At 47.4% G+C, this 25,317-nt stretch overlaps 1 protein-coding gene across 1 annotated transcript in view; it reads left to right on the forward strand.

The window, feature by feature from the left end:
• The window catches only part of NCAM1 (neural cell adhesion molecule 1), a 61,862-nt gene that overhangs the window by 18,744 nt on the left and 17,801 nt on the right, over nucleotides 1-25,317 (forward strand). Inside the window, exons 9-19 of the mRNA XM_054725004.1 lie at nucleotides 265-294; nucleotides 3,806-3,956; nucleotides 4,293-4,477; nucleotides 4,850-4,946; nucleotides 5,255-5,425; nucleotides 6,434-6,565; nucleotides 7,602-7,616; nucleotides 11,277-11,324; nucleotides 12,900-12,941; nucleotides 13,436-13,438; nucleotides 24,899-25,023. Of these exons, the coding sequence (XP_054580979.1) occupies nucleotides 265-294; nucleotides 3,806-3,956; nucleotides 4,293-4,477; nucleotides 4,850-4,946; nucleotides 5,255-5,425; nucleotides 6,434-6,565; nucleotides 7,602-7,616; nucleotides 11,277-11,324; nucleotides 12,900-12,941; nucleotides 13,436-13,438; nucleotides 24,899-25,023 (999 nt within the window). The remainder of the gene's footprint in view (nucleotides 1-264; nucleotides 295-3,805; nucleotides 3,957-4,292; nucleotides 4,478-4,849; nucleotides 4,947-5,254; nucleotides 5,426-6,433; nucleotides 6,566-7,601; nucleotides 7,617-11,276; nucleotides 11,325-12,899; nucleotides 12,942-13,435; nucleotides 13,439-24,898; nucleotides 25,024-25,317) is intronic.

Here is a 25,317-nt window from a genome sequence, read left to right on the forward strand (position 1 = left end):
CTATTGGAGTTGAGGGAAGCCTATACCTTTGAATGATATAGCCTAATGTGCATAAGGTGGGGGTGAGGTGGGGGGAGCTGAAGATAAGCCAAGTCCTTGACTAAGCTGGGTAATAAGCACACCATTGAGAGTGGGCCTTGGAAAAGTTCTGAATTGGAAAGAAGCTGCATGTGCACGGAGTACAGTGTGATTCATCAGTTCTCTAAAGCAATGTTGTAAACTTTTACTGCTTTCTTGTTGTGTTTTATATCTTGTTCTCTCCAGGCTTCGTGGACTCGACCAGAGAAGCAAGAGGTATAGCTTACCTGACCACTAGCCAGTCCTTAGTTTTGAAAGCATTGTGGTTTAACTCACCATTATAGTTAACAACCAGACACGCTAAACTAATTAGTAACTTAGATTAAAGAATAGGTCAGTAGTGGTAGCTGTTACTTAGCAATAGTGTCATTTTAGGGTGAGCAAGCAAGCTGTGTTGGGAGTGGGTGAACAAATCCTTATTGTTTTCTAAGACTGGATCTTATTCTCTTGATGGTGCTGGGAAAATCACATCCAGGTAATTACACTTAAATCTCCCCATTCCCAGGCCCATCATTGTGAAATGGTGAAATTTTTTTTATTCTCACCTGGTTGATGTGGCTTCGGATCATAAAGGCACGGGGTTAGTGATCTAAAACCCACTTGGCCCTTTCCCTTCCAGCTCAACTCATCTTGTTGCTCGCTTATTTTATAATGATTGGTCTTGGTAAATGATGACTTTACATCTCATCTTGAAGCAATGCAAATGATATGTCTCATTGGTTCTCCCAAACTGTTAAACGTGTCTATGCTACTTTCACAGTGTTAAATTGATGAGCTTAGAATGATTCGGCACAAATGGCTTTATGGGTTTTTTTTAAAGTCGGTAGCCATTAGCCTTTGAAATTTCTGATTCCTTGTTTCATTTGGGGTAATTTGGGACTTAGTTTGAAAATTGAAGCTAAATATTCATCTTTTGATTTTAATTGTTACACCCCCAAGATCCTGCTCATAGGTCATGAGTATCACTTTTTACCTGATTTGTGCAACTGAGTGACAGATAGTGAAATAAAAACCAGTATACTTTAGATGAGGTTCAAGGACCTAATCTATGAATACTTTTTGAAAAAAAAAAAAAAAGCTTTTGTCTATTCTCCAGATGAAACTTTGGTATTGTGATGCTATAAAAGTAGAATCTAGCAAGCAGTCCTATAGGTTATATTATCTCTCCTCTTAGTCTTCCAGAAATGATAATTATTCAGAACACGTAACTCATGTGTTCAGGTCATGGCTATAAATATGTAATGCTGTTTAATATTTGAAGAGGACTGCCTGTCCCCAGGCGCTGATGTTAGTTTCTGCACATGAACACACTGCCATCTCAGCTCCAGTTCATTATCAGTTCTCTTTGCCTCAGACCTTCTCATGTCAGAGGGACTGCAGTTCAGTGCACATCTCACTGAAATGCTCCTTCCTGGGGCACAGGAATCGCTCAGTGCTGTCACGGGCTGGGTGTTTTATTGCTTCAAAGTCCTGGACCCACTCGGACTGGGGAAGGGAGAGGAGGGTCAATTATTAGCTACTTCTGAGCAGCTACAGGTCTCATTCTGCTTGGACTTGTACATTTTCCCTGTCATTTTGAACTAGACCTGGAGGAGCTGAGGTTTATCAGGGAGCATTAAGAAGATGTTAAGTGAATTATTATCATAAGCGGAAGTAATGGCTTTATTGTCAGCAAGGCAAATACCTCACTCGGTTTTCCAGAAGTGTCCTTATCTTCAGTATCTCACTCTGGACATCATTGAATTTCAAATGAGTGCCACCTTGGGGCTCAGAAGTTCCGTTCCCGCCTATTTGTCTCACTCACAGATGAAGAGCGTAAGTCCAGAAGGCAGCTTGGGTTCTGGCCAATTTCATTCTGTAAGCTCTGAAAAGCCTTCGCACTTCCACCTGGAAGAAGAAAGGCAAAAATGTCTCGATGAGAGGATTAATTATAACTGCCCTTCATACTCTTGCAAAACAGGGTCTTCTTGCCATAATGATCTTCTCCTTCTTGCCCAGAATTCATCTGCTTTCTCCTCCCGAGCCTGAATTATCAGTGCAACGTTTGGTCTGCATGGCTGTAGGTGGCACTCCCGGACTTTGTCCCGGTGCCAGAGTAAACATTTCAAAAGGCCCAGTCACACTAACTGTGTCCCCCGGAGAGAGAACTGGGCATCTGAAAATAATCCCATCATCAATCCTGTTCCTGAGCCCCTACAAAATAAGAATTCTTTACGGAGGGCCATCTACTGGTGCGTTGACATCATTAAATTAGAAAGATTTCCAGATAGTGAAATTGAAGAAAGAGACCAGCTAGAAGGGGAGAAAAAAGTACAGCTGTCAGTATAACCATTTCATGAAATGGTTGTGAAATGTGATGGGGCTTAAGTGGCTGAGCTGGACTAAATCTATCTCTGATGGTACAGGGACGTCTTTGACAGATCTGAAGCCGCTCACAGGCCAGGCTGCCTTGCTTTGAGCTTCCCAAACTGGCTGCTGTGTGACATGCAATTCTGGGTTTGGGGCTTCCAAGACAGCACATTGAAAGAATCTGAAGCCAGTTGTTGTTATATTCTTTAAAGGCCCAAACCCATTGCTTAACAGATGCTATACAAATGCAGACCACTCACCCATCCATCTCTACAGAATACTACATGCTAGAGATAAGAGTGTGGCCCAGCCTCTGAAGAGGAAGACTCCTGTAGATTACCACCTTCTGGAGGATCTGAACTTGGGCAAATGCCCAGACGTTTCCTAGTCCAGGAACCATTCACCTAGAGCAGTGATGGGCAACCTTTTGAGCTTGGTGTGTCAAACTTCACCAAAAAACTGAGTATAATTCGGGTAGTGTGTCACTTTGAGGAAAAAACATTATTTCACAAATGTTTCATCCTCAGCATGCGGCCGCCTCAGTGGCCGGGTGTCATCAGAAATGGCTACGTGTGTCAGTACTGACACGCGTGTCATAGGATCACCATCACTGACCTAGAGTGTCAAGGGGGGAAACACTGGGAGATATTCCAGGACCCATTGCCTGGGGATCATATGCTTATTTCCTTTTTGGCCAGTAATTCTGAAGACTCAGAAAGCCGATTATAGTATCAAGGGTGACTGTGGGGTTAAGGTCCCCAGATCTACCTGGGACTCTCTGTACCACTGTCCCTGGAGAGAGGAACCAGTTACCCTTCCTTCCAGCTCAGCAGCTCCTGACTTCTGAGTTGTTGGGCTTTTTAAAAGATAATTTTACTTTTAAGCATCCAGGAAAGTGAGGCCTCTGCATAAATATGGGTTTCTTATATAACTTTTTGCATTTTGGCACACTCGGATTTCCCATCCAGTGTGCATGCACTGTGGCACTGGCAGATGGGTGGACTGCTGGGAGGAAAAGAAGGGAGTACAGGTTTCCCAGAATCCCATGAGGCAAGGCGGTTTCTGCTGGAATATCTGCTGCTCGGGGCTTTGCTTCCATTTGAGACGTGCCAAACAAAATCATCTTGAGGGACCTTGAGCCACACCAGTCTTGGCACACAGCTAGGCTGCTTGACATAAACTGAGCCCATTTCTGTTTTGGGTACACCCAAGTTCCCATGGTGCTCTCTGCAGTCTCCCCCTCTAGTTGGAACCTAAAGTGAGACTTAGACACTGGCAGAGAGAGGAGAGGGTGTGAGACTGGTCACGCAAGCGATGGCCTGGTCTCCTAGCCCCCGTCCTGCCCTGGACTCTGACACTCTCTGTTCCCTCCCGGCAGACTCTGGATGGGCACATGGTGGTGCGCAGCCACGCCCGCGTGTCCTCCCTGACCCTGAAGAGCATCCAGTACACAGACGCTGGAGAGTACATCTGCACCGCCAGCAACACTATCGGCCAGGACTCCCAGTCCATGTACCTCGAAGTACAATGTGAGGAATCACTGTGGAAAGACCTGGGAGGGAGGGCCATGGAGGGTTGGGATAGATGGGGAAAAGTGCAGCTAGGACCCAACCTGCACTGGGCAAGCTCCGCTCCCTTTCCCTGGGTCCCCAGGTCACCTCCTCACACCATCCCCAGCCTCTTTACCCGCTGTATGTCCTCTGTCTTCCCGTCAGCTCACAGGATTGCCAGAACAGCCCCGACCTCTACTATACCCTGGCATAGCCCGGCTTTAGGGCACACCCCCCTCCCAGTGCCAGGAGACAGCATCTGTAGGGCTCCATGACAGTGGCAGGCTTCCTGACAGTCATTGCCACTCATTGCAGATGCCCCCAAGCTGCAGGGCCCCGTGGCTGTGTACACCTGGGAGGGGAACCAGGTGAACATCACCTGCGAGGTGTTTGCCTACCCCAGTGCCACAATCTCGTGGTTCCGAGATGGTCAGCTGCTGCCGAGCTCCAACTACAGCAATATCAAGATCTACAACAGCCCCTCTGCCAGCTACCTGGAGGTGAGCGGGGCTCGGGCCAGCGGCAGGGTGGAAAAGGCAGTTTGACTATAGATGGGCTTCTGAGTGCAGCTAAAATCCTTCTTGCTTCTCTGGCATGTCCTGAGCTGGGAGCCGTTAGCTGGAGAAGAACTCGAAGAACTCCAGCTTCAGCCCAGCTCCTTCCTGTGTCTCCTGGGCAACACCAGGGCCTGGAAGGCAGAGTGTCCTCTTCCATGGCCCCTTCTCTGTTCTTCTCTCTGGCTTAAGGCTCGGGTGGAGCCAATGATTCCTGCTTTACTACTTCTATTCTTTACGAATTTAATCCAAAAAATAAGGGCCTGAGGCTGTGACCATCCCATGGGCATGTAAACCAAGAGCTCCTTGTCTCTCAAGGTGACCCCGGACTCTGAAAATGATTTTGGAAACTACAACTGCACCGCAGTGAACCGCATTGGACAGGAGTCTCTGGAATTCATCCTTGTCCAAGCAGGTGAGCACCCCTTACGGCTGCACCACCCTTTTAAAACCCTTGCTGGCCCATTTTGTGTCCTTTAGTGATGCCAGGAGAGTGAGAAGAAAGGCTCTGGGTCAGCAAAGCCTGAGGAGGAAGCAGGGAGCAATGGAGGCTTGAGGATCTGGGCATAGAGCATGTGGGGAGAGAATCGTATGGGGAGGGGGGCTAGGAGGATGGGATAGAGGCAACAAGATTTCAAGACAGAACAGAAACGGCAGAGACGTAATTGCGAGTTGTGTCCTACCTGAGGCTCACTTGGGCCTTCATCTGTGTTCTCCCTACAGACACCCCATCTTCACCATCCATCGACCAGGTGGAGCCATACTCTAGCACAGCACAGGTGCAGTTTGATGAGCCAGAGGCCACAGGTGGGGTGCCCATCCTCAAATACAAGGCTGAGTGGAAAGCAGTGGGCGAGGAAATGTGGCACTTCAAGTGGTACGATGCCAAGGAAGGTGAGTCTGGAAAAGTCTTTGTTTCCTTCAGAATGAGGAGTCCCTTGGTGCTGGGCACACATTCACCGGGCATTCACCAGATCCGGGCACTCTGACTGCCCATAGGGTAGGGTAGCATACCACTCTCACCTCCTGAGGGTGGCCAGGTGCCGTCACCTGCCATCTGTTCATGTTCCTATGCTGCAACATCGAATTAGGGCACACACAGTCACGTCTCACGTCGACTTGTTGGCCTCTGTACCCTGGCACTTCAGAACCTGGTTCCCATGACCCTGCAGGATGGAGGGGCCATCTCAACCACCTGCCACGCAGAAGCCCTGCTACGGTGTGACAACCTGGCGAGGCCCTGCTCCGCATGTAATTATGTTTTATTGTAGTAAAATATATACAAAATAAAATACACCATTTTAACCGTTTTAAGTTACAGTTCAGTGGCATTAAATCCAGTCGCATTGTTGTGCAACCATCACCAGGGTCCATCTCCAGAGCTTTATCATCCTAAACCCTGTACCCATGAGACACTAACACCCCTCCCCTTCTGACCAGCTCCTGGCAGCCACCACTCCCCTTTCTGTCTCTCTGTAGTTGACTCTCGTAGGTACTTCGTATAAGTGGAATCATGCAGTATTTATCCTTTTGTGTCTGTCTCATTTCACGTAGCATAATGTCCTTGAGGTTCATTTGAGTAGTACGTGTCCGAATTTCACTCCTTTTTAAAGCTGAATAATGTTCCATTGTATGTGTGCACCGCATTTTGTTTTTCCATTCATGTGTCCGGGAACACCTGGGTGCCTCCACCTTTTGGCTACTGTGAGTGTGGGTGTGCAGATATCTGTCCAAGTCTCTGCTTCAATCCTTCCTTGTGTAGACCTAGAAGTAGAATCACTGGATCCGATGATAATTCTGTTTAATTGTTTGATGACCTGCCATAGTGTTTCCCACAGCGGCTGCACCATTTCACCGGTAGGCTTTTTATCATTTGTGATCCTTTCCATGTTCTCACAACAGCCAGCATGGAGGGCATCGTCACCATCATGGGCCTGAAGCCTGAGACGACGTACACGGTGCGACTGGCAGCCCTCAACGGCAAGGGTCTGGGTGAGATCAGCGCAGCCTCCGAGTTCAAGACGCAGCCAGTCCGTAAGTAGAGTCGGCTGCCCTGCCTCCCCCACCACCCTCTTCTCCTGGGGCCGTGGGGGACTCTGAGCTGGCAGCCCATTGTCCAGATGACAGCCTTTTGCCTTTCAGATGCCTCTGCTAGAGGTGGCCCCCCCTCCCAGCTCTCTGGCCCTCAGTGATGACTGACACCCAGTCCCTTTATTCTCTTTCTCGGGGTCTTGGTGACACTGTCATAGACTGACAGCTGGGGTTGTTAGAGGGCATGTGCAGTGGGGGGCTGGGGATTTGCTTTTTGACACAGGTCACAAAGGCCCTCAGCACCTATGACTTGAAGGGCGAGGGTAACGACAGTGACAGTTCCCATAATGAGCTGTGGGACTGTTGATGCAGCAGAGATATTAACAGAGAGAAAAGCTGAGATATTAACGGGGGTGCTGTGGGACAGAGGAGCAGAGGCATAATCCCAGCAAAGCAAAGGGAAAAGGATGCGGAGGCCTTTGACTTTCAGCTTCCCCTCCCTTTCCACACCAGGAGCGCACCTCAGGGTCTCCTTCTCAAACTTCCAGGTGCTTCTTCCTGGTTCCATTCAGGGATGCATTTCTGTTTCCCTCTGTCATCCCCACTTTCCCTCACTCTGCCTGCCTTCCTTTCCCTCGTCCCCCAGGACAGCAGCTCTGGGGCGAGCCCTGCTCTAGGTAGCCCTCCACAGGCCTGCCCTGGGAGGAACAGGAGACCCCGCCGGAGAAGGTGCCGGAGAACAGACTCCACAAGTGGTCCCAGAGCCCCAGGGCTGCTGACTCCTGGAGTTAGAAAGCAGATGGGGATCCTTGCTTCCCTCTCTTTGAAGCTGGGGACCTGACTCTTCCCAGAAGTAGAAAGCCTGTCTTATCTCCCCCCACAGGAATAGCTTCTTTCTGGATGTGAAGTAATTTGATCATTTGAGTTTTCAGTGCCCTGTGTTCTGCGGATCCTAGTCATTTCTTTTACATCTTTTTTCCCCCTTGGGTCTGTCTCTTGTCTTTTCTTTCCATCTGTGTTCCATCCATGGGAAATGCAGATACCCCTGTTCCACGTAAGTGCCTCTTCATACCTTGCTATTTGTTCCCATGGCATTAGCATCTCTGTCCCAGTTCTTAATTTAGTTCCAGTCCCTTCTGTCCCCTAGAGGCTGAAGTAGATGCTGCTGTCCGGACCCTAACCACACTGACCTAGCCTAGCTGTGCGCCGGTTAATGTCCATAGGTTACTCCCGAAAGCTAACCCTCCTCCTGTTTTAGAGCATGAAACTTCTGTGTGTTTTGAAGTTGTGTTTATGTATTAATTTCTGTGTGTGGCACTTACGCTGTGGCAACAGTGATGTTTGCCAAGCGTAGTGGGCTTCTGCAGGTGGTCTCTTAATAACACACTAGAGCCCCGCCTCACCTTTAGCCAGGATGCCAGAAAAGTGACCACATCATCACCAGGCCGCCATTCAAAATCCCTTCACAGGAAAGAGAATTTGAAAGGATTTCCACATTTGCTTTTAGGAGATAGGAGAATCGAGCTCCTCGTGCCCTCGTTCTGTCTGTCAGGGAGGCAGCTGGAGGGCGCCAGGAGGGCTGGTGGGGCGGCAGCTGCAGTTGTAAAGCATAGCATGAGGTTGGATTCCAAGCCACGGCACGTCCTGCAGGCGGCTGCTGGGAGTGAGACCCCAGCTCAGTCAACCTTGTTGCTTAGCAGGAGGTACTTGCCAACTGCCATTTCTATGTCTGGGAAAACTATCCAGCTACTTAGTAACTCTATTGCCAAGCATGTAGAGAGGGGTGATTCTCCCTGGCAAGGACCCCTAATTGTATAAGCTGTTTCTGAAAATACAGGGAGCAAGGGTGGCAGGAAGCTGGGCCCCCCTTCTGGGAGCAGAGCTGTGATGCGATCTCCCTGCCTGCACGGATGCCCGGCGCTTCAGTCCCTGTGGCCCAGCCCCTTCTTTCTAGGCTGTGCTCGGAATAGTGGGGGGAAGTATTACCCAGAGAGACTTGGAAGAAAGGTATTCAGAAAGCTGAACACTCTTTTCATAAAAAGCTCCTAGTTCCTGAAAGACACTCAGGGAAGCTTATCTTTTAAAAATGAATTCAGAAATATTGCAGCAACAGCAGAAACGAAGTAGCTCAGTGTAGGCGTTCTGAGATCTTCAGCAAGTGTTAAATTAACTATCTCAGCAGACGTGGCTCTTGAATGAACCAGTTCTGGCAGGAGACAGAAAGGGGTGGAGCTGTGAGGTGGGACTGACAGCTGTCTGCTCTGGGCTGGCAGCTGCTTGCAGAAGGCAGGCACCACTCTGGGTGTGACACCGTCCGGGTCCTGACACTGTCCTTAGCCTGAGTCTCTGGTTCCTGCTCTTCTAGATGTTATCAGTACTCCATGTGGGTTATCAGTACTCCCTGTGGGCTTAGTTACTTTGCTGAGAGGGAGGCTGTGGGGAGGCCTTTTTGAGTTTCTCACCAGTAACTGGGCTCTGAGAACTGAATTGGAGTCACTGGCCTTGAACTTCAAAGTCTATAAGTGGTTTTCATTCATTGCCAGCTCAGTCCTTATAGAGGTGAGAATTCCCATAGCAGATGCTGCTTTGAAAGTCCGTGTTCAATTTTTTTTTTAAAGGAGACCTTCAGACCTTGTTGTTTGTTGTCTGATATATGAAAATAGGTAATTAACAAAGATCCCAGGAGGCCCTGTAGGAAATGATGGGGTCAGCTCTCCATTCCAAGTAGATCATGAGTAATGCAGTAGCAGGCATTGCTAGTGGCATGGTCAGTGTTCTCAATCATTTAATAAAATTACAGTTTAAAAAACTAAAAGGCAAACTTCTTTTAGACAAGGAGAACTACACACAGCCCCAGAGTTAGGTGCTGGGTGCACCCTCACCCCAAGGGAGAGAAGGTACAGGATCACAGAGCCAGCACACTGGACAGAGAGCCATTGCTGCCAGCTCTGGGTGGGAGAGTAGGCGAGAGCCAGTGCATTTCACATTAGCTCATCGCTTGAAGTTCGTTGAGATGTCTCAATATTGGGGTTGCTTTCTCAGTTCCATAATAGACTTCTTCACATTCAGAGGCATGACTATGTCAAAGCAGGGATGAGCAGATGGAACTAGCCAGAGAGCACAAATACCTCAAGGACTCCTGCTTCTGAGCTGCCGGATTAGAAAGCATGGCTCACCTGTTTGGAGGCTTTTGTGTGCAGTTCATAAATGTGTGTGTAAAGGTCATGAGGAAGCTATGACTTTAAACAAACAGATAGAATTCCAACCTAGGAAAGTACCTCTGTCACATGTATTTTTAGGACCAATGTCTTCAAGCTGCTAAGACACTCTCAGGTGAAAAGCTGACAACCTCTGATTGCTTTGGGGGGTGAGGGGAGTGAGCACTTCCCTGTAAGAGCAGCTGAGGCCCTGAAGAGATGATGTCACAATTTATTATGAATCTATTCTTCATGATTGAGCATCACCTTCAGAATTTCATTGTCTGAATATTACCTCTTAATTGCTTCTGTACCATGAAGCAAAGTAAATGATTTCTTTCAGGGCATAAAGATTATATATGAATGAGTCTCTACTTTTTAAGAGGCATCTTGAGATTTTTGTTTTCACATTTTGCCCCCTAGATGACACATTGCAAGTGCAAGTTAAATGCATTGTAATATATTGTGATTAAAGCACATATAACTCTATCCCTTTGCCAAAATAATATGGACAATTATGCAAACAACTTGAGCCAAAAAATAAAAATAAAAGAGAAAGAGATACACTTTTACCTGAATTAACCAGACCGTCAAATCATGATGAGTTAGTAGCCTACCTTGCTCTGACCCCAGTGACATTGTACTTGCATGGTTTAATGAGGTCCCCTCATCTGGAAGGTGAAAGGAAGACCAAGGCAATGTTGAGTACACGGTGATGTTTTTCCAAATTTTCATCCAGCTCTCCGAGCGACTTTGTTTTGTGATTTGGGTGGGGAGATTTGCCAATGGAAAACTGAAGAGCTGTCCAAATGTTTTTTGGGTGCATCTACCCGTTTTCTGTGCTAACATTGGTTAGAGTTACTTGTTTAGTGAGAATAACAGTATTATTTGCATTGCTCTCCATACACAAAGCAGCATCCAGAGAATCACATTCTGTAGGGATTTTTTTGGAGGACAGCAGAGGTTTTTCTCATCCAGATGCCAAACAATCATGAACCTCGCTCGGTAGTAAACACTAATAAGTAGGACCGTCATTTTTGCTTTATTCAGACATTGAAATTAGGGAGAGACATAGAGGTTTTGCTACAAATATATGTGTCAGTAGAAATATATGTGTATACTAGTATACAAACACACATAGAGATACCTAAAATAAAAAGCCAGTCTTCTCTTTTTCCTCTCCTCCTGTCTCTCCACTCCCCTGGGGACCGCTGCCCTGCTGAGTTGGCCGTTTTCAGCAGGGTCGAAAGCCTCTGCCGCTGTTCCTGGCCCAGTCCCTTACCTGAGCTGCAGGCGTGGCAGGCACACAGGTTTGTGGCTTGAAGTCAGAGAGCCCTGCTCTCTGCTGGTCCTCCAGCCACCTGTTCCCGAGCACCGTGTTCTTCTTGCCCATTTTAACTCACTGCGGCTTCTTGTACTGAGGTCCCAGGGTTGGCTCTCCCGTTTTTTTCATGCAGGATCTGTATGCCTTGATGATCTTTTATCTCTTTTTTTCACCTTCATTTTTCTTTTCTCAGCGGCTCCTGCTAGCTCTTCCACTCCCGTCCCATTGTCTCACCCAGATAGTGAGTATCATTTTCTTCATCCATCTCTCTGCAGGTTGCTTCCCACCAGCCACAGTGGGTCTGCCTAGTGTTATCACCTTCACCAGGTGATAATTCAACTCTGGTGGCGGAAAGCAGTGCCGGGTTGTAGAGAAGCAAATGAGAAGAGAAACAGGCACAGGGCCTCCCCGATTCCTGGGCGGCAGCACTCCCCGAGGGGAGGCAAGTGAAGGGTGAGGTCCTGGACCGAAAATGCTGCGGGCAGGCTCCTGAGGCTGCTGCAGCCCAGCCCAGTGCTGGCTGCTTAGTGAGCTGGCCCCGAGCTGATATTCGGAGAGGCCAAAGGAATTTGCCCAGAAAACTCTATCTGCAGGCTCATAAGAAATGCCTCGGGGGTGTTGTGTTTTCACTTTCATTTTAATTGGCACAGTTGGATTCAGACACTGAAATTAGAAAGCAAAGCCTAGACCTTTTGCTTTTTTCATAAATGCATACATTTCTCATAAATATTTGTGGGAAAATACGCAGTGTCTGCTTGCAGATGTGCCAGGCCGTAGGCGCCTCGGCACATATTCACCTCCACAGCCGGCGTTTTCTCTCCTCTATAAACCAGGGTGGGTACTTGCTCTCCCCCGACCCCCTCCCACAAAACATCATAGTGTTCACAAGCTGTGCTTGCCCGCCCAGGAGCAGTGCCACTAAGCCTGACAGTGATGTCACCTGGTCAGTCCCAGCCTTTATCATCTTGACTGAGCCTCACTCGTACAATCTTACTGGTGGCCCTGGCCCTGTGTCCCCTGCATTCTCCACAGCAGAGGGAGCTCCGGGCCTACCCATGTTTAGAGTTTTGAACCTCTTTCTGGGGGGAATGAGCAAAGCGAGACAGCTGCTGAGCGAATCCCAGAGTGACACGCCAGCCCGTGCCCAAGGCAGCAGACAGGGTGCAGGCAGGGGTGTGCCACTGGCTGGCTGAGTTCTCCTTAGGACCTCAGAAGTCCCTGCATTTCGGGCACAGCCACAGGAGGTGACTCCGCCCACGCTCAGAAGCCTCCTGTTGCACCTGGTTGAGTCAGGAGCAGGCCCACCACCCCATTTGGGCCGTTCCAAGCTGTGTACGGCAGCAGCAGGGGTTCCGCTCGGGAGCTGGGAACAGCCTGGTTCAAGACCCAGCTCTGCCACCTCTGTGTACCAGTACAGCCCCATGATCTTAATGAGTCACTCAGCCTCCCCAAACCTCAGATTTCTCACCTCTCAAATGAAGGACAGGTTTACCTACCTTGTAGGTATTTGTGAGAATTAAAGATCAAGTATGAAAAACACAGGGCTCGGCACATAATAGCTGTAATTCATGGTAAGAATAAATGAGGGTTATACTATTTCTCAATGTGAGAGTGATTTGTCAGCAAGACCTCTGATAATCTCTTTAAAGTAGATGCACATTGGGAAGTTGGGGAAGAAAAAAGTGAGAGAATATCTCCTTCGCCATCTCTGTCTTTTCTTAATAATAATGCCTTAAATATATAGACACACTTACGAATTTATGGCCATTTCCTCCTTTACCTTTCTGAGCCTTTTCTGTCCTTCCTGTTTCCATAGCAACCTGGCCTCTTCCTGCCCTTACAACCACAGAATCATCTAGTGAGTACGGAGCTGAGCTGCCCTTGGCCAGATTGCTGCTTGTTGCAGATCTGACTTCTGGGTCATAGTGCTGCCCATGGTTTTCCCTTGTACTAAAGCAACAGTGTGAATGCATGGCCGCTCCTCACCAGTGTGGTTTTCTAAGCATGCTGTCTGCTTGGCCAAGAGAGCAGACCCGGCATCACCCAAGGAACTGGGGTGATTATGTAAACAATACCTGTGCATGAGGAAGCTTTTCAACATTTACCCTCAAGTCAAAATTAGAAAAGGATTAGAGAAACCCCAACAAGACAAAAGAACAGCATCTCTTCCCAGTTTTCATTGTCCTTCCCCACTGATGCTCACACGCACATGCGCGCACACACACACACACACACGTACGCACGCACACACACATGTGCACACACATGCATACACGACACATGCTCATATAGCAGTAGCTAGAAGAGAACGAGGGCAGGAGTAGGAGAGAATGGCTATTTGGAGAAAGGCAGAGGGTGAGAAAGAGGATGGCTGAGTCCTGACAGCCTGCCCCCTGTGTCTGGCCCAGTGGGGGAGCTGTGTCCACAGAGCACCTGGGAAGGAGGGGCACTCCCAGTGAAGGAAAGGCGTGGCCAGAAAACGCATAACCGGGCTCGCTCAAGTATGTGTATTGAGCATCCTGATGAAAGTTCTGGAATTCATCTCCTGATGATAGAGTCGAGGCCAGACCATATCATCTTTTCCGTTGTGGAAAATATTGCACTTCATCACAGCCGTAACATACTCCAATCTAGTCGTTTTAAAACTCGAATGAAGTGCGCTATGGTTAGGCCTTAAATCCCCTGACAGATCAGCTGTAGATATGCGCGCGCGCGCGCGTGTGTGTGTGTGTGTGTGTGTGTGTGTGTGTGTGTGTGTGTGTTTACAGTGTGGGTTCTCAGCTGTGTGAGAGTTTCAGATTTTATAACATTTCTGAGTGCCCCGAAAAGTGGCATGCATCCATGAGCAGGGCTGGGTGAGGAGAAAGCAGGTATGCACAGCACCGCTCCCACTCCCGGGCCAGGGTTCCCACACAGAATTGAAGGGAGAAGAAAAGGTTGTCCTGGTTCTGCGTTGCATGAAATGGTGTTTTTTCCTACTGCAGAGCGTAGCTACGGGCCTGTTTCCTTGGTGTTCTCTTTGTGTGTGTGCTGCAGTGAATTTTAATTCCTGGCGCTTTTGAGGTTTCATTTCATCAGCAGAGCAGTGGGTGAAAATGAACTGTGCTCACATGGGTTTAATTCAGATGATGGGTTTTTGCATTTGGAAAAGGAATGCAACTAACAACACCTTTCTTCTTCTAACAACGATGCCCCCACCCCCCGTCCCTTCTCCTGTGTGCAGTGTGTGTGCTGGGCACAGGGGAGAAGGCCGCCTTACACATTTGCACAAGTCCTGTCATATTTGAGGTGCCTCACCATAGGTCCATCTTTTCTGGAAGTAAAATACAATCTTGGATCTAGATTTTTCCTTAAGGAAGAGGTGTTTCTCCCCTGACATATGCTTAATTTTTAAATATCAGGCATTTCTGCCCAGAGATAACATGCTTCGTAGTGCCATCCAACGAGAAGTAAGTTTGAGTTTTTTATTTTAAACCACTTGACTACTGACCCAAATTGTAGGTCCCAGTAGATACCGAGATAAAGGAAAGACAGTCACAAATGGGCAGCAGCCTGTATTTAGCATGAATGCATTGCTCAACAGGAAGGCAAAATGCTGCACAGCTGAATGGCAGGGGAACTAACAGCACGGCAGCTAGAAGCACACAAAATCCTCCAATCATCAGTCCGTCAATGAGGCTGGAATGAAAGAATGTCCCGTGTGTGTGTGTGTGTGTGTGTGTGTGTGTGTGTGTGTGTGTTGATCTAGTCACAATTATGAATGAATGAAGGTGTCCTAAATAAAATCAAAGGATAAACTTCTCAGGTGTAAGAATCCCTACAGGACACCACTGATGGGCGTGTGCAGAACCTGTGTGGTGTCGGACAGCAAGAAGCTTGCACGCTATCAGCTCACAGTAGCGAGGGAGCACGTACCTTGGTTAAAGCATTTCTCTCAAAATATTCTTAAATAGTTGGCAGAGTGGTATTGTCACCTCCCTTCTTGGCCCTTCTCCTCTCCCAGCTCCAATTGGCAATACCCAAAACTCCCCTCAGCCTATGAAAGTTGAGGTGGGAAACCCAAAATGCCTTCTAACAAAACAAGGTCATGCATGTCACATGTAAGCAACAAATTGGAGTGTAAACACAACATAGAACAAAAAAGAATGTGGATAAATCCAAACAAGAAAACTATCTATTTTTTTCCTTGTAAAAATCAAAACATGTCTTATCAATGCAGCCACAGTTCTAAAGAGTTAACTGTCTCTACAAACGCTGAGCATTTGTTGAACATCAAACTCTTAGCTTCTTGGGTTAGGGGTTTAGTTTCCATTCATATTGACGGAGCCATTGCCTCAACCACCAGAAGGAAACCTATTCTCTTCCTCCACTGGCCTCTTCCTTTACATGTGTCATGGCCCCTGGGATAACTGGAGCACATGAGTAGGGAAGTGAGGAAAGATGCCCAGGGCTACCTTCTCTGGCTCTCACTCAGCCCAGGCCCCCTCCTCTGCACCAAAGGAACATGAAACGACTTCTCTTAACGTAATGTGCCGGCCTGTCCTCACAGAGCTCAGTCTACGCCTTAAACATCAGGGGACTTTTCCTTCACGACCCATGTTCTTTTCCCTGCCCTTGTTCCCCAAGGACGCCGAGATGTTTCTGGAACCTGTGATAATGACTTGCGTTTTCTCTTCCCTCAGCAGTTTCCGGATTGCCTATGCCAGCTGGGTCCTGACAGAAACACCTCCCCGTTTTAAAGCCACTTTACATGCTCCTTGACGTGTTATTAATATGCAGTGTTGCAGCTGTATCTAATGCTTATTGGTGTTAACCAAATGCTCTTTATGATTTATGATTCTCCATTTCTGGGCGGTTTTACTGTCCTCCCAATGTTTCCTATATATGCTGCTAATTTAATTTGATTTCTCCTTTTATTTAGTCTGTGATTTTGTTGTTGATTTTTCTCCCTGCCCATTGTTTACATCAGTTTTTAATTTTTTTGTATTTTCCATGTGACCTTCTCCACTTTCCTTTCAACCAATCATGTGCGTGCGTATCATGTGACTTTGTCATGTGGCTTGCATGGTGCTGATGATGTCGTCCACGCTGGTGAACAGAAGGTAAAATTCTTTGTTCTGATAAGTGAAATAAATCTGGGACCACAGCCTGGCACCCAGGGCCCGCTCATTGCTTCCCGTCTCAGATTTCCTAAGCGAAGCCATTTGGGAGAGTTCCTCTTGTTTTCAATTCACAGGCAGAATTCTTCATTCTTTGCAGCCTTAACATGACAATTTGATACCAAGACAGACTTTGGTTTAATATTTTACTTTAAGAATTTGGCCATGCAAACTGCTCTCTACAGTAAAACCACTTAGCCACAGCACAGTTTGCAAGCTTGAATTTTGACCAGGTAGTTCGTAAAAATTATTTCCCAGAAAGCAGTTTTGTAAATTAGCTTTATGACATTGTTGTTTAACTTTATCCAGTAGTTCTAAAAACCACAGTTGCTCTAAAATGAGTCGTATTTACATGAAAATGTGAAAATGTATTTGTTCACAACAGTGAAACCCTACAATTGCAAAGGTTGTGTTTGCTTAAAACCAATGAGAGTGCTTCATTAAATTCATGCAAATTGAGGACTTTCTGAGATGAGAGACTTCAGAATTTTGAACTAGAGCAGTTTGGCTGTGATCACTGAGGGGTCACTTGTTAAGAGCGACCCTCTCCCGGGCAGGGGGGACAAATCAAAGCCAAAGTCATCTGGCGTTACCATGACAGGAGAGCTCTGTGTGACCAAGAAGCACGTGATTGACCATTACAGCAAAGGAGATAAAATTGTAGGCTAATTAAGAACAGAGCAGTGACAAAATAATTAGTTAATATTGCAACTGTCATGACTTTGTGAAAATATTTCACAATTACAGAGAAAGGCAGCCCCTGCTCACAGCTTTCCCGGCGAAAGCGAACAACCATTTCAGAACCTGCCCCGGGAGTCATGTGCATTCTGCTCTCCTCTCACAGAAAATGTTCTTCCAATCCCAACCTGAGACACATACAGGCTGCACTGATCACCAAAGCGAAACTAACCCCAGTAACGCCCAGTGTGCCCATGCATGCGAGGGCCCCGGTTGACCTCACTTCTCTGAAAACTGATTGGGCGACATCCACAGGAACAAACCCATCCACAGCTCATCTCGCATGCTCTTCGCTCCTGGTCTGTCATTTCATTGAGTGCTCCCCACGTGTGTGAGTCCTGTGATGTTCCCTCTCACGCCCCCTCCACACTGACCACCTCTGAGGACTTTGGCTCTCTAGGCATGGCCACTGTGTCCCCATTTAGTCCCATTTACACCCAGACTCCTGGAAAGAGGTCTTGGATCAGAGCTGTCCTTATTTCCAAAAAGGAGATATTTGATATTTACATTGTCCCCATTAAGTAGGAATGTTCCCAAAGCAGTGAAACATCGGATCATATATTTTACATACTTTAAAAAGTATCCTAATCTGTGAGTCTTAGGACAGGGGATGTTGGGAATCTAAGATTTTCTTAACTCCAAGTCCCACCCCAAATATTGTGGTTTCATCATTTCCCCAAGGGGGATCAGGCTCCTTTAGACCATGGTGACTGCTCAGAGGCTGATGTACTGGGACAAAGCCTGGACATTCCCTCTGAAATCTTAGTGTGAGCAGACATTGAGTTGAAACCCTTTACTTTCTTTTTTAAGAACAAGCTTGGCCAGCATAGCCAGTGTGGCTCAGTGGTTGAGCTTCGACCTATGAACCGGGAGGTCACAGTTCAATTCCCAGACAGGGCACATGCCCAGGTTGCAGGCTTGATCCCCAGAAGGGAGCATGCAGGAGGCAGCCAACTGATGATTCTCTCTCATCATTGATGTTTCTGTCTCTCCCTCTTCCTTTCTCTCTGAAATTAATAAAAAATGTACTTTTTAAAAAAGAAGAACAAGCTTGGCCATTTCTGAGCAATGCTATAGTTCAGAATGAAACAAAGCACAGCGTTCACAAGGTAGAAACTAATCCACCGGTGAGTTAGAGAGCTCTCCAGACGGATTCAGCAAGGGAAGAAATGTTTGAAGATGTTTCCTGCAGCTGCCCTAGAAACACACTTGAGCAGTGGCCTCAGCTGTCAGTAAAAAATGCGGCCAGTACTAAAACATTCGACGAGAGCCTGTAGCATTCCACAGCCAGACCCTCCCCTGCCAGCGGCAAAGGGACCGGCAAAGGACTTGTCAGTGAGATGAGAAGCAGGAAATGGCCTTTATTAATAAAATTTAAGGGAACGGAGAGATTAAAGCAAATAAAATTTACGGGGGAGAGAAATAAAGCTTATTAGTTCAGGGCGGTTATTGCCTCCTTGCTCTGGGCACTAGTTGGACCTAAATGCGAAGGTGTAAGTGAGCAGGGTGTCTTTCGGACAGTGGGCTGTACACCCAACAACTGCTGAAATCCAATGTCCCCTGTTCACGATGCCGAAATTGCCTGGGGGGTACTTAGCATGTGCTGGGTGATCTAGCTACGTCCCCTTGGGTTCCCATCCACAGTGTCAACTGGGCCCAGCAGCACTGAATTAGAAGGGAGGTGAGAACAGGCATTGAGGACCAGGCCCCAGCGACTCCTGGCTCCTGAGCCTCCCGAGCTTTCCATGTGGGAGCTCACGGCAGGGAAGCTTAGGCACCTGCCAGAGAGCCCAGTAGTGGGTTTGCTGCGGGGACCTCAATGCCCCTGAGATGCACAGGTTTCTTTCTACCATGGCATGTGTCACTGCAGGGCCTGCTTCCCCCAGGGACTCCGTCAGCTACTGAGGACTCTGTAAATGGGACCCCTCCCCCACCAGCATGTGTGTGACCAGAAGCCCCTGCCCCACTCCCACCCCACCCCCTCAGTGTGCTGCATGTCGGAGCATGGATCCCTCCCCACCCCTCATAATGATCTTTTTTTTTTTATTTATTTAGCTACTGACACTGACTCGTACTAGGACATGCTGGTTCTGATGAACTAAACTCTGTAACACCCACTCTTCCTTCTTAGATTGAAACATCACTAACCACCCCTTCCACTCCCTCCTTTATTTTTACAGCTGTGTCGGATGGCCACGGTCTCGGGCAGCTCGCATAGACTTTCCACCAGGGCTTCTGCTCTAATTGCCTCTGTTGCCACGGACTCCCTGCGCTGCTGGTTGCCAGGGTGGGGAGCTAGCGCCAGAGGACTAGGGCAGGCAGTGATGGGTCGGCCCAGATCCGTGGACAGAGGACAGGGACTGGGGCTGTGGAAAGTGCCTACATCCCCAGGGTTCACTAGTGTGAGGCTCCTCCCAGGAGTAGTCTGCCCTCCAGGAGGTGATGTAGAACATGTGCCTTGTGGCCTCAGAGGCGGGAGCCGAGTTAATTGTTGGTGATAGCAGTTATTTCTGTCATAACTTCCTCAGCCTGGATCGGCCCCATAACCACAAGCCATACCTTCGTGGTTATATTTTCTTTTTAGGATGATGAAACAAAGATAATTGATCAATTAATCTGTTGGTGTTTTCATGATACCCATGAGAAGGGAACTGGTATTTTGTGGTTTGGTCTGTCAGAGTTCATTTGTGACTGGTTAATTTGTATTTTGTGGGAACAGTTTCCTCCCCACCCCTCCCCCAGCACACACATTCACATTCCTAACTCCTGAGAAATCCAATGCTAGAAGGGATTTGTAAGCTAGACGCCTCCGTGAGCTTAGCCATAGGGAGCTAAGCATCCTTTCTCCGTACACTGGGCACAGTTCGAGGGTCCAAGAATGTATGCAGCACAGATCACGTTAGATTGGCTTGTTTGGCATCTAGAGCAAAGTGTTGGGTCTCGGGAGGGAGACTTAGTGTTCTAATAGCTCTCAGTCCTGATTCGCTTAAGGAATTTGCCGATCCCCTAAGGACCAGTCAAACTTCTAACCTCTTGATGTAATTGTGAATGTTCCTGAATTGGAAAAATCAAATAGGCTTCATATTTAAACAGCTAAATCATACATTTTGGGCTTTTAAAAACAGTGAAAAGTGGGAACAGGAGTTAAGATAAACAAAAGAAACAATAATTTTAATGCTAGACAATCCTACTTGATAGACAAAGAGAAAGGTTCTAACACAGCCCCTACATCCACCATTGTTTATCTCAGATGTCCATAACTGCGAGTGCTGGGGGAGAGAACACAGAGTGGATGAAGGGAGATGCCAGGTTGACCCAGCCTTTCTCAGGGGTACCTGTTGGCACCTAGCCTTTCATTCAGAAGGTACAGCTCCTGGCGTTGGGCTTTTTTGAGTAAGAAGCAGCAGACCGTTTTCCTTCTACGCTTCACAAATGCTGTCTGACTGCCCGAGCTTGCTCACACTCCTGCTGTGGAATGCAGACACCCAGCAGCAGGGATCTGACCCCAGAGCTTCTGCTGAGGAGGGGAAGGACGAAGCTGACTCCAGGTTCAGGGCACAGTAGCACAATAATTACAATGAAGAACCAACAATCTGCAAGGCCAGAAATATGCATTTCAATTATGGTTTATAAGAGGAATTCGTAGGATCTGCATGTAATATTTCTGACCATTGGTGGTCTCTATGGTGCATTCTTTTTTTATTTTCTTGCATGCACGATTCACATTCTTCTAGAAAATACCAGAACTGCTTGACATTTCATATTTGTTATTGGCAAGGTTCATTTTTAAGGTACTGCTATTTTAGTCTTTACAGAAAATATTTTAGGGGAAAATAAGACTCATGGCTGAAGCTAAACTCAGAGGGTATAATTAACCCCAGGGGTTTTCTTGGAGCAACCTGCCTCTTGCTGCTGAACTGCAAACCAACATTTACAAATAATTATGATATTGGTTATGCTGAAATTACCCATAATGGTTTCAATCAGAGCAGCCACCACAGATCAGAGTGCACGTGGGGACCCTCTAAATAATTTCCTTTCCTAATGTGTTCTCCAAAGCAGGGAGCCCCCTGAATGCCACGCCCACTCCTTTAGCCTCAGCCCCCCTCCTTCCCCAGGCTGGCTGGAGACTTCTTTTTGCAGAGAGTTCAGGAAATAGTTTCTTTACTCCTTATCTAACCTGTAAAAAAAAAAGACTGACAGTAAACATTTGAAGATGCATGAGACAATTGATTAAACAAATACTGCTCTTTCCATATCTTGATGGGCCTACGATAAGTAACACAGCCACAAAGTGGGTCAGAATCCTATGATGTTAGTTGAATATGCACTTCCTTTAGAAATACTGTCATAGAAAGGTTTATGTTTTTATATATGGGCCCCAGCATTTTTTTAATTGATTATAACTCAGTTTTTTTCATTTGTCTTATTCACCTTTGAAACTCCAATAGCTTACTTGGTACCGAGTAGGTACTCAATATACATGTGTTGAATAACTCATATTTAAAGCACTCTAGATGACACACCTGAATATTATATGATATAAAATGCTCTAAGTTATGTGGGAAAGTAGTACACACATATCAGAGTATCATGTCACACAGCACATCTTCCCTCTGGGCCTTGGATGCAGGCTGTCCGCTGAGCACAAGCTGCAAATAAAGACACACAGGGACCTTTTTCTGCTGAAAACCGCTAAAGACCTTGTTCTCTTGCTCTCCTCACAAAGACAGGGGCTTCATGATTGTTACTTAAGACAAGGTGTTGAGGATTATCTCAATCAGCTGAGCCATAAATGAAGGACATAAAATGAGAGCAAGTTATAGTGTTCTAACTGGTAAATGTTACAACCATGTTCTAACTGTGATATAGTGTAGTGGTTTCTCTGTGAACCTAATAAAGACTAAAGGCCCGGTGCACGACATTCATGCACTTGGGGAGGGGGGGTCCCCTCAGCCCAGCCTGCACCCTTTAGCAGTCCAGGAGCCCTGAGGAGATGTCCAACTGATGGCTTAGGCCCACAGCCCCACCCCGCCTCCCCGGGCCTAAGCCATCAGTCGGACATCCTTAGTGCTGCCACAGAGGCAGGAGAGTCTCCTGCCACCACCACTGCGCTCTCCAGACATCAGCCTGGCTTGTGGCTGAGTGGTGCTCCCCCTGTGGGAGTGCATTGACCACCAGGGGGCAGCTCCTGCTTTGAGAGTCTTCCCCCTGGTGGTCAGTGTGGGTCATAGCAACCGGTTGTTCTGCCCTTCGGTCGATTTGCATATTACCCTTTTATTATATAGGATAGGAGAGTGCCTTCATCAGGGCTGTTGGTTTCTACAGGGATTCGTTGGTGAGGTTTTTATTCATATGTCTTTGAAGAGACGTAGGTTCTCTTTTAAAAGATAAGACTTTTTTGAGATAACTTAAAAAAATTTTAAAGGACCATTCTGTGCCTTAGAAATATAGAATTATTGATTTTGGGGTGCATTTCCTAAAAATGGATGAATATCCTATATTTCAAATTCTGTCTTTTACAGTGTCATGGAAATAGCTGTGGTGATCTTACAGTCCATCTGGGGCAGTGGCCGTGGTGTGGCACAGTGATGTCAGAGTCAAAGCATCCAGTCCAGGGCCTGTATTTTCAAATGTGTAGACCCGTCCAAGGTGGCAGCCCCCCAGGCTCTCCTGTGGCATCCTTAGCATTCAGTTTAAAGGATCTCACAGACATCAGAGAAAGCACCTCGTCTAAATAAGTAGATATGCCCCAAAGTAGAGTTCCATGTTTGGCGGTATCGGTTCAGCCTTGGGAGCCCACCCTGCTCAAATCTGAGAGGAAATAATAATAATTTAATCTCTATTTCCCTCCCACGGGGCCTGGGGAAGGGTTGGGTCCCTGCCCAATGGGTGTGTTGGAAGGGCTGCTGATGCTGCCTCCTTCCCTCCTCCTGAAGGCAAACAGGCCACTCATCACAGAGCCCATATTGTGTTTCTGGGTACAGAAAATTATAATGACTAGTGTCCATATCCATTCAGTCCCTGGTCACCAAGCCCCTGGTTTGCCTGGGACTAACAGTTTCTCCACAGCCTAAGACTTGGTGTGATAACACCTGGAGAATCCCAGGCCATCCTGGTGAGTTGGTCACCCTAACCAGCCAGAGAATAGCATTGTAAAGTTCCCCTGCATCTCCTACATCCACCGTTCAGCACTGGGGAGTGACACGGAGCTGGCCTACTACCCTGTACTCCCTGGCATTTCCTCTCAGCACTGGGCATTTGTGGTGATATAAGACCTAACTGGATTACTAAGACTGAGAACGGCCCAAAAGAATGTGAAAATGCCTTGACATTATCTAAACCCAACTTCTAAATTTTCTCCACTGAATTGTTGGGGCCTGTGACTACATAATGGCTTAGAAATAGGACAAGTTTTTGCCTGAAGCCCCTTTATCTTCTTTATTTTTGTTTTTATTTTTTGTTAATTACTGGCTAAAAAAACAAACAAACACATAACAAGCACAAATACTTGGTTGCTCAGCATTAAGGTTATACATCTTCACTGTCGTAGTGTTTACATGTGCCCTTTGCTAGCACTTTCCAAGCCTACATGTGCACATGGATTATGTGGGATCCTGTTAAAATAAGAGTCTGCACTTCTAAGGAGCTCCCAGGTGATGCGCACACCGCTGGCCCAGGCTGCGTACCAGAGCTCTCCTGAGCTTTCTCTCTGCTTCCTCTTTGTCTTAAAGGAAGAGCAGGACACAGGGCCGTTTTGAGGTTCCCAGAATAACTGACCCAGGACAGTGGGTTGGGCAGGCCTTGCCAGCAGCCTTCTCACAAGTTTCCAGAGGTACACTTTGGGTCCTCAGGTCCCAACCCTATGGACAAGCCTTTCCTGGCTCTTGTCACACGTCTGTGGTTCTGTCTTCCAGAGCACAAGCCCAGGCAGCCCACGCAGAAGGTCTCTGTTTTCTGGGCTCTCCCAAACGTTCCATGTGAGGCCATGAAACCGATGCAGAGGTGGCTCGCACAGGAAGTGCAGCATTTCCAAGTGTGCTAAGTCTTCATTTTAACTTTCCATAGCAGATGTTTTCTCACCTCATTGCTTTCAGCGTATACTAATGAAATAGTTTATCTTAAAGTAAATCAATGCCTCACTCACTGATGAGCAGCCCCCTCCCCCAGCCCCCCGCCCCAGCGACCTGTCACACAGCATGTCTTCCCTCTGGGCCTTGGATGCAGGCTGTCCGCTGAGCACAAGCTGCAAATAAAGACACACAGGGACCTTTTTCTGCTGAAACCCGCTAAAGACCTTGTTCTCTTGCTCTCCTCACAAAGACAGGGGCTTCATGATTGTTACTTAAGACAAGGTGTTGAGGATTATCTCAATCAGCTGAGCCATAAATGCAGGACATATAAGAAACTTGCCTTGGCAAATCGTGCTTTATTTAATCACAGCCGGGAACTTAAATTATTTTAATGTTATTACTTAGATATCCAGAGAAGAAACTAGGCTGCTTTGAAAAATTATTTTATGCATGTGAGCTTTCTCCTTAAATGCTCCCGTTTTTCCATATTTCAGGCCATTTCCCAAAATATCAGGTTTGTAAAAGTTAAGTCTTCAGTTGTAAGAGCATAGCAGCGAAAAGAAAAGCAGGCTCCAGGGGGAGGCAGGAACAAAGGCCCAGCTCTGGAGCGTGACGGGCTGTATCTCCAGGGAGCGAGCTGCCCAGAACATCCCCAAAGGGCCTAAGTTTGGGCTAAGTCTGAGGCATCTAACTGGAATCCAAAGTCTTACGTTTTCTGCTTTTTAACCATTTGAATTTCTGAGAAAGCAAAAGAGCCCAGCCCCACCCCATCAGTGCATCCTTTTCTGATGGATGGGTTTCATTTTGTGGAGGAAAATGTCACGTGAACCAACTGGCTGTTTCAGGGGAACCCAGCGCTCCTAAGCTCGAAGGGCAGATGGGAGACGAGGGCAACTCCATCAAGGTGAACCTGATCAAGCAGGACGACGGCGGCTCCCCCATCAGACACTACCTGGTCAAGTACCGAACGGTAAGTGCCCCTTCCCAGGGCTCAGCCCTGCCCCGAGACCCTGGCACACACCTTGGTGGGACAACAACAGGCAGAGCCTGATGTGGCTGGACAGACACGGGTTGCAGATCCAGCTTTACCCCTTACCGGGCTGGTTGGACCATCACTCTGTGGGTTGGGCCCTGAACAGGGTTTCAAATCTCAAGACTGACCTACAGCTGTTAGTTCATGTCCACACTGGGACCATTTCAAAACCTCCAAAATGGCTGTGGTGGTGACAAACTCACACCATGATTGGTTTTCCTGCTTCTTGAA

The sequence above is a fragment of the Eptesicus fuscus genome, chromosome 13 (assembly GCF_027574615.1).
Source record: "Eptesicus fuscus isolate TK198812 chromosome 13, DD_ASM_mEF_20220401, whole genome shotgun sequence".
In the NCBI taxonomy this organism is placed as follows: Eukaryota; Metazoa; Chordata; class Mammalia; order Chiroptera; family Vespertilionidae; genus Eptesicus; species Eptesicus fuscus.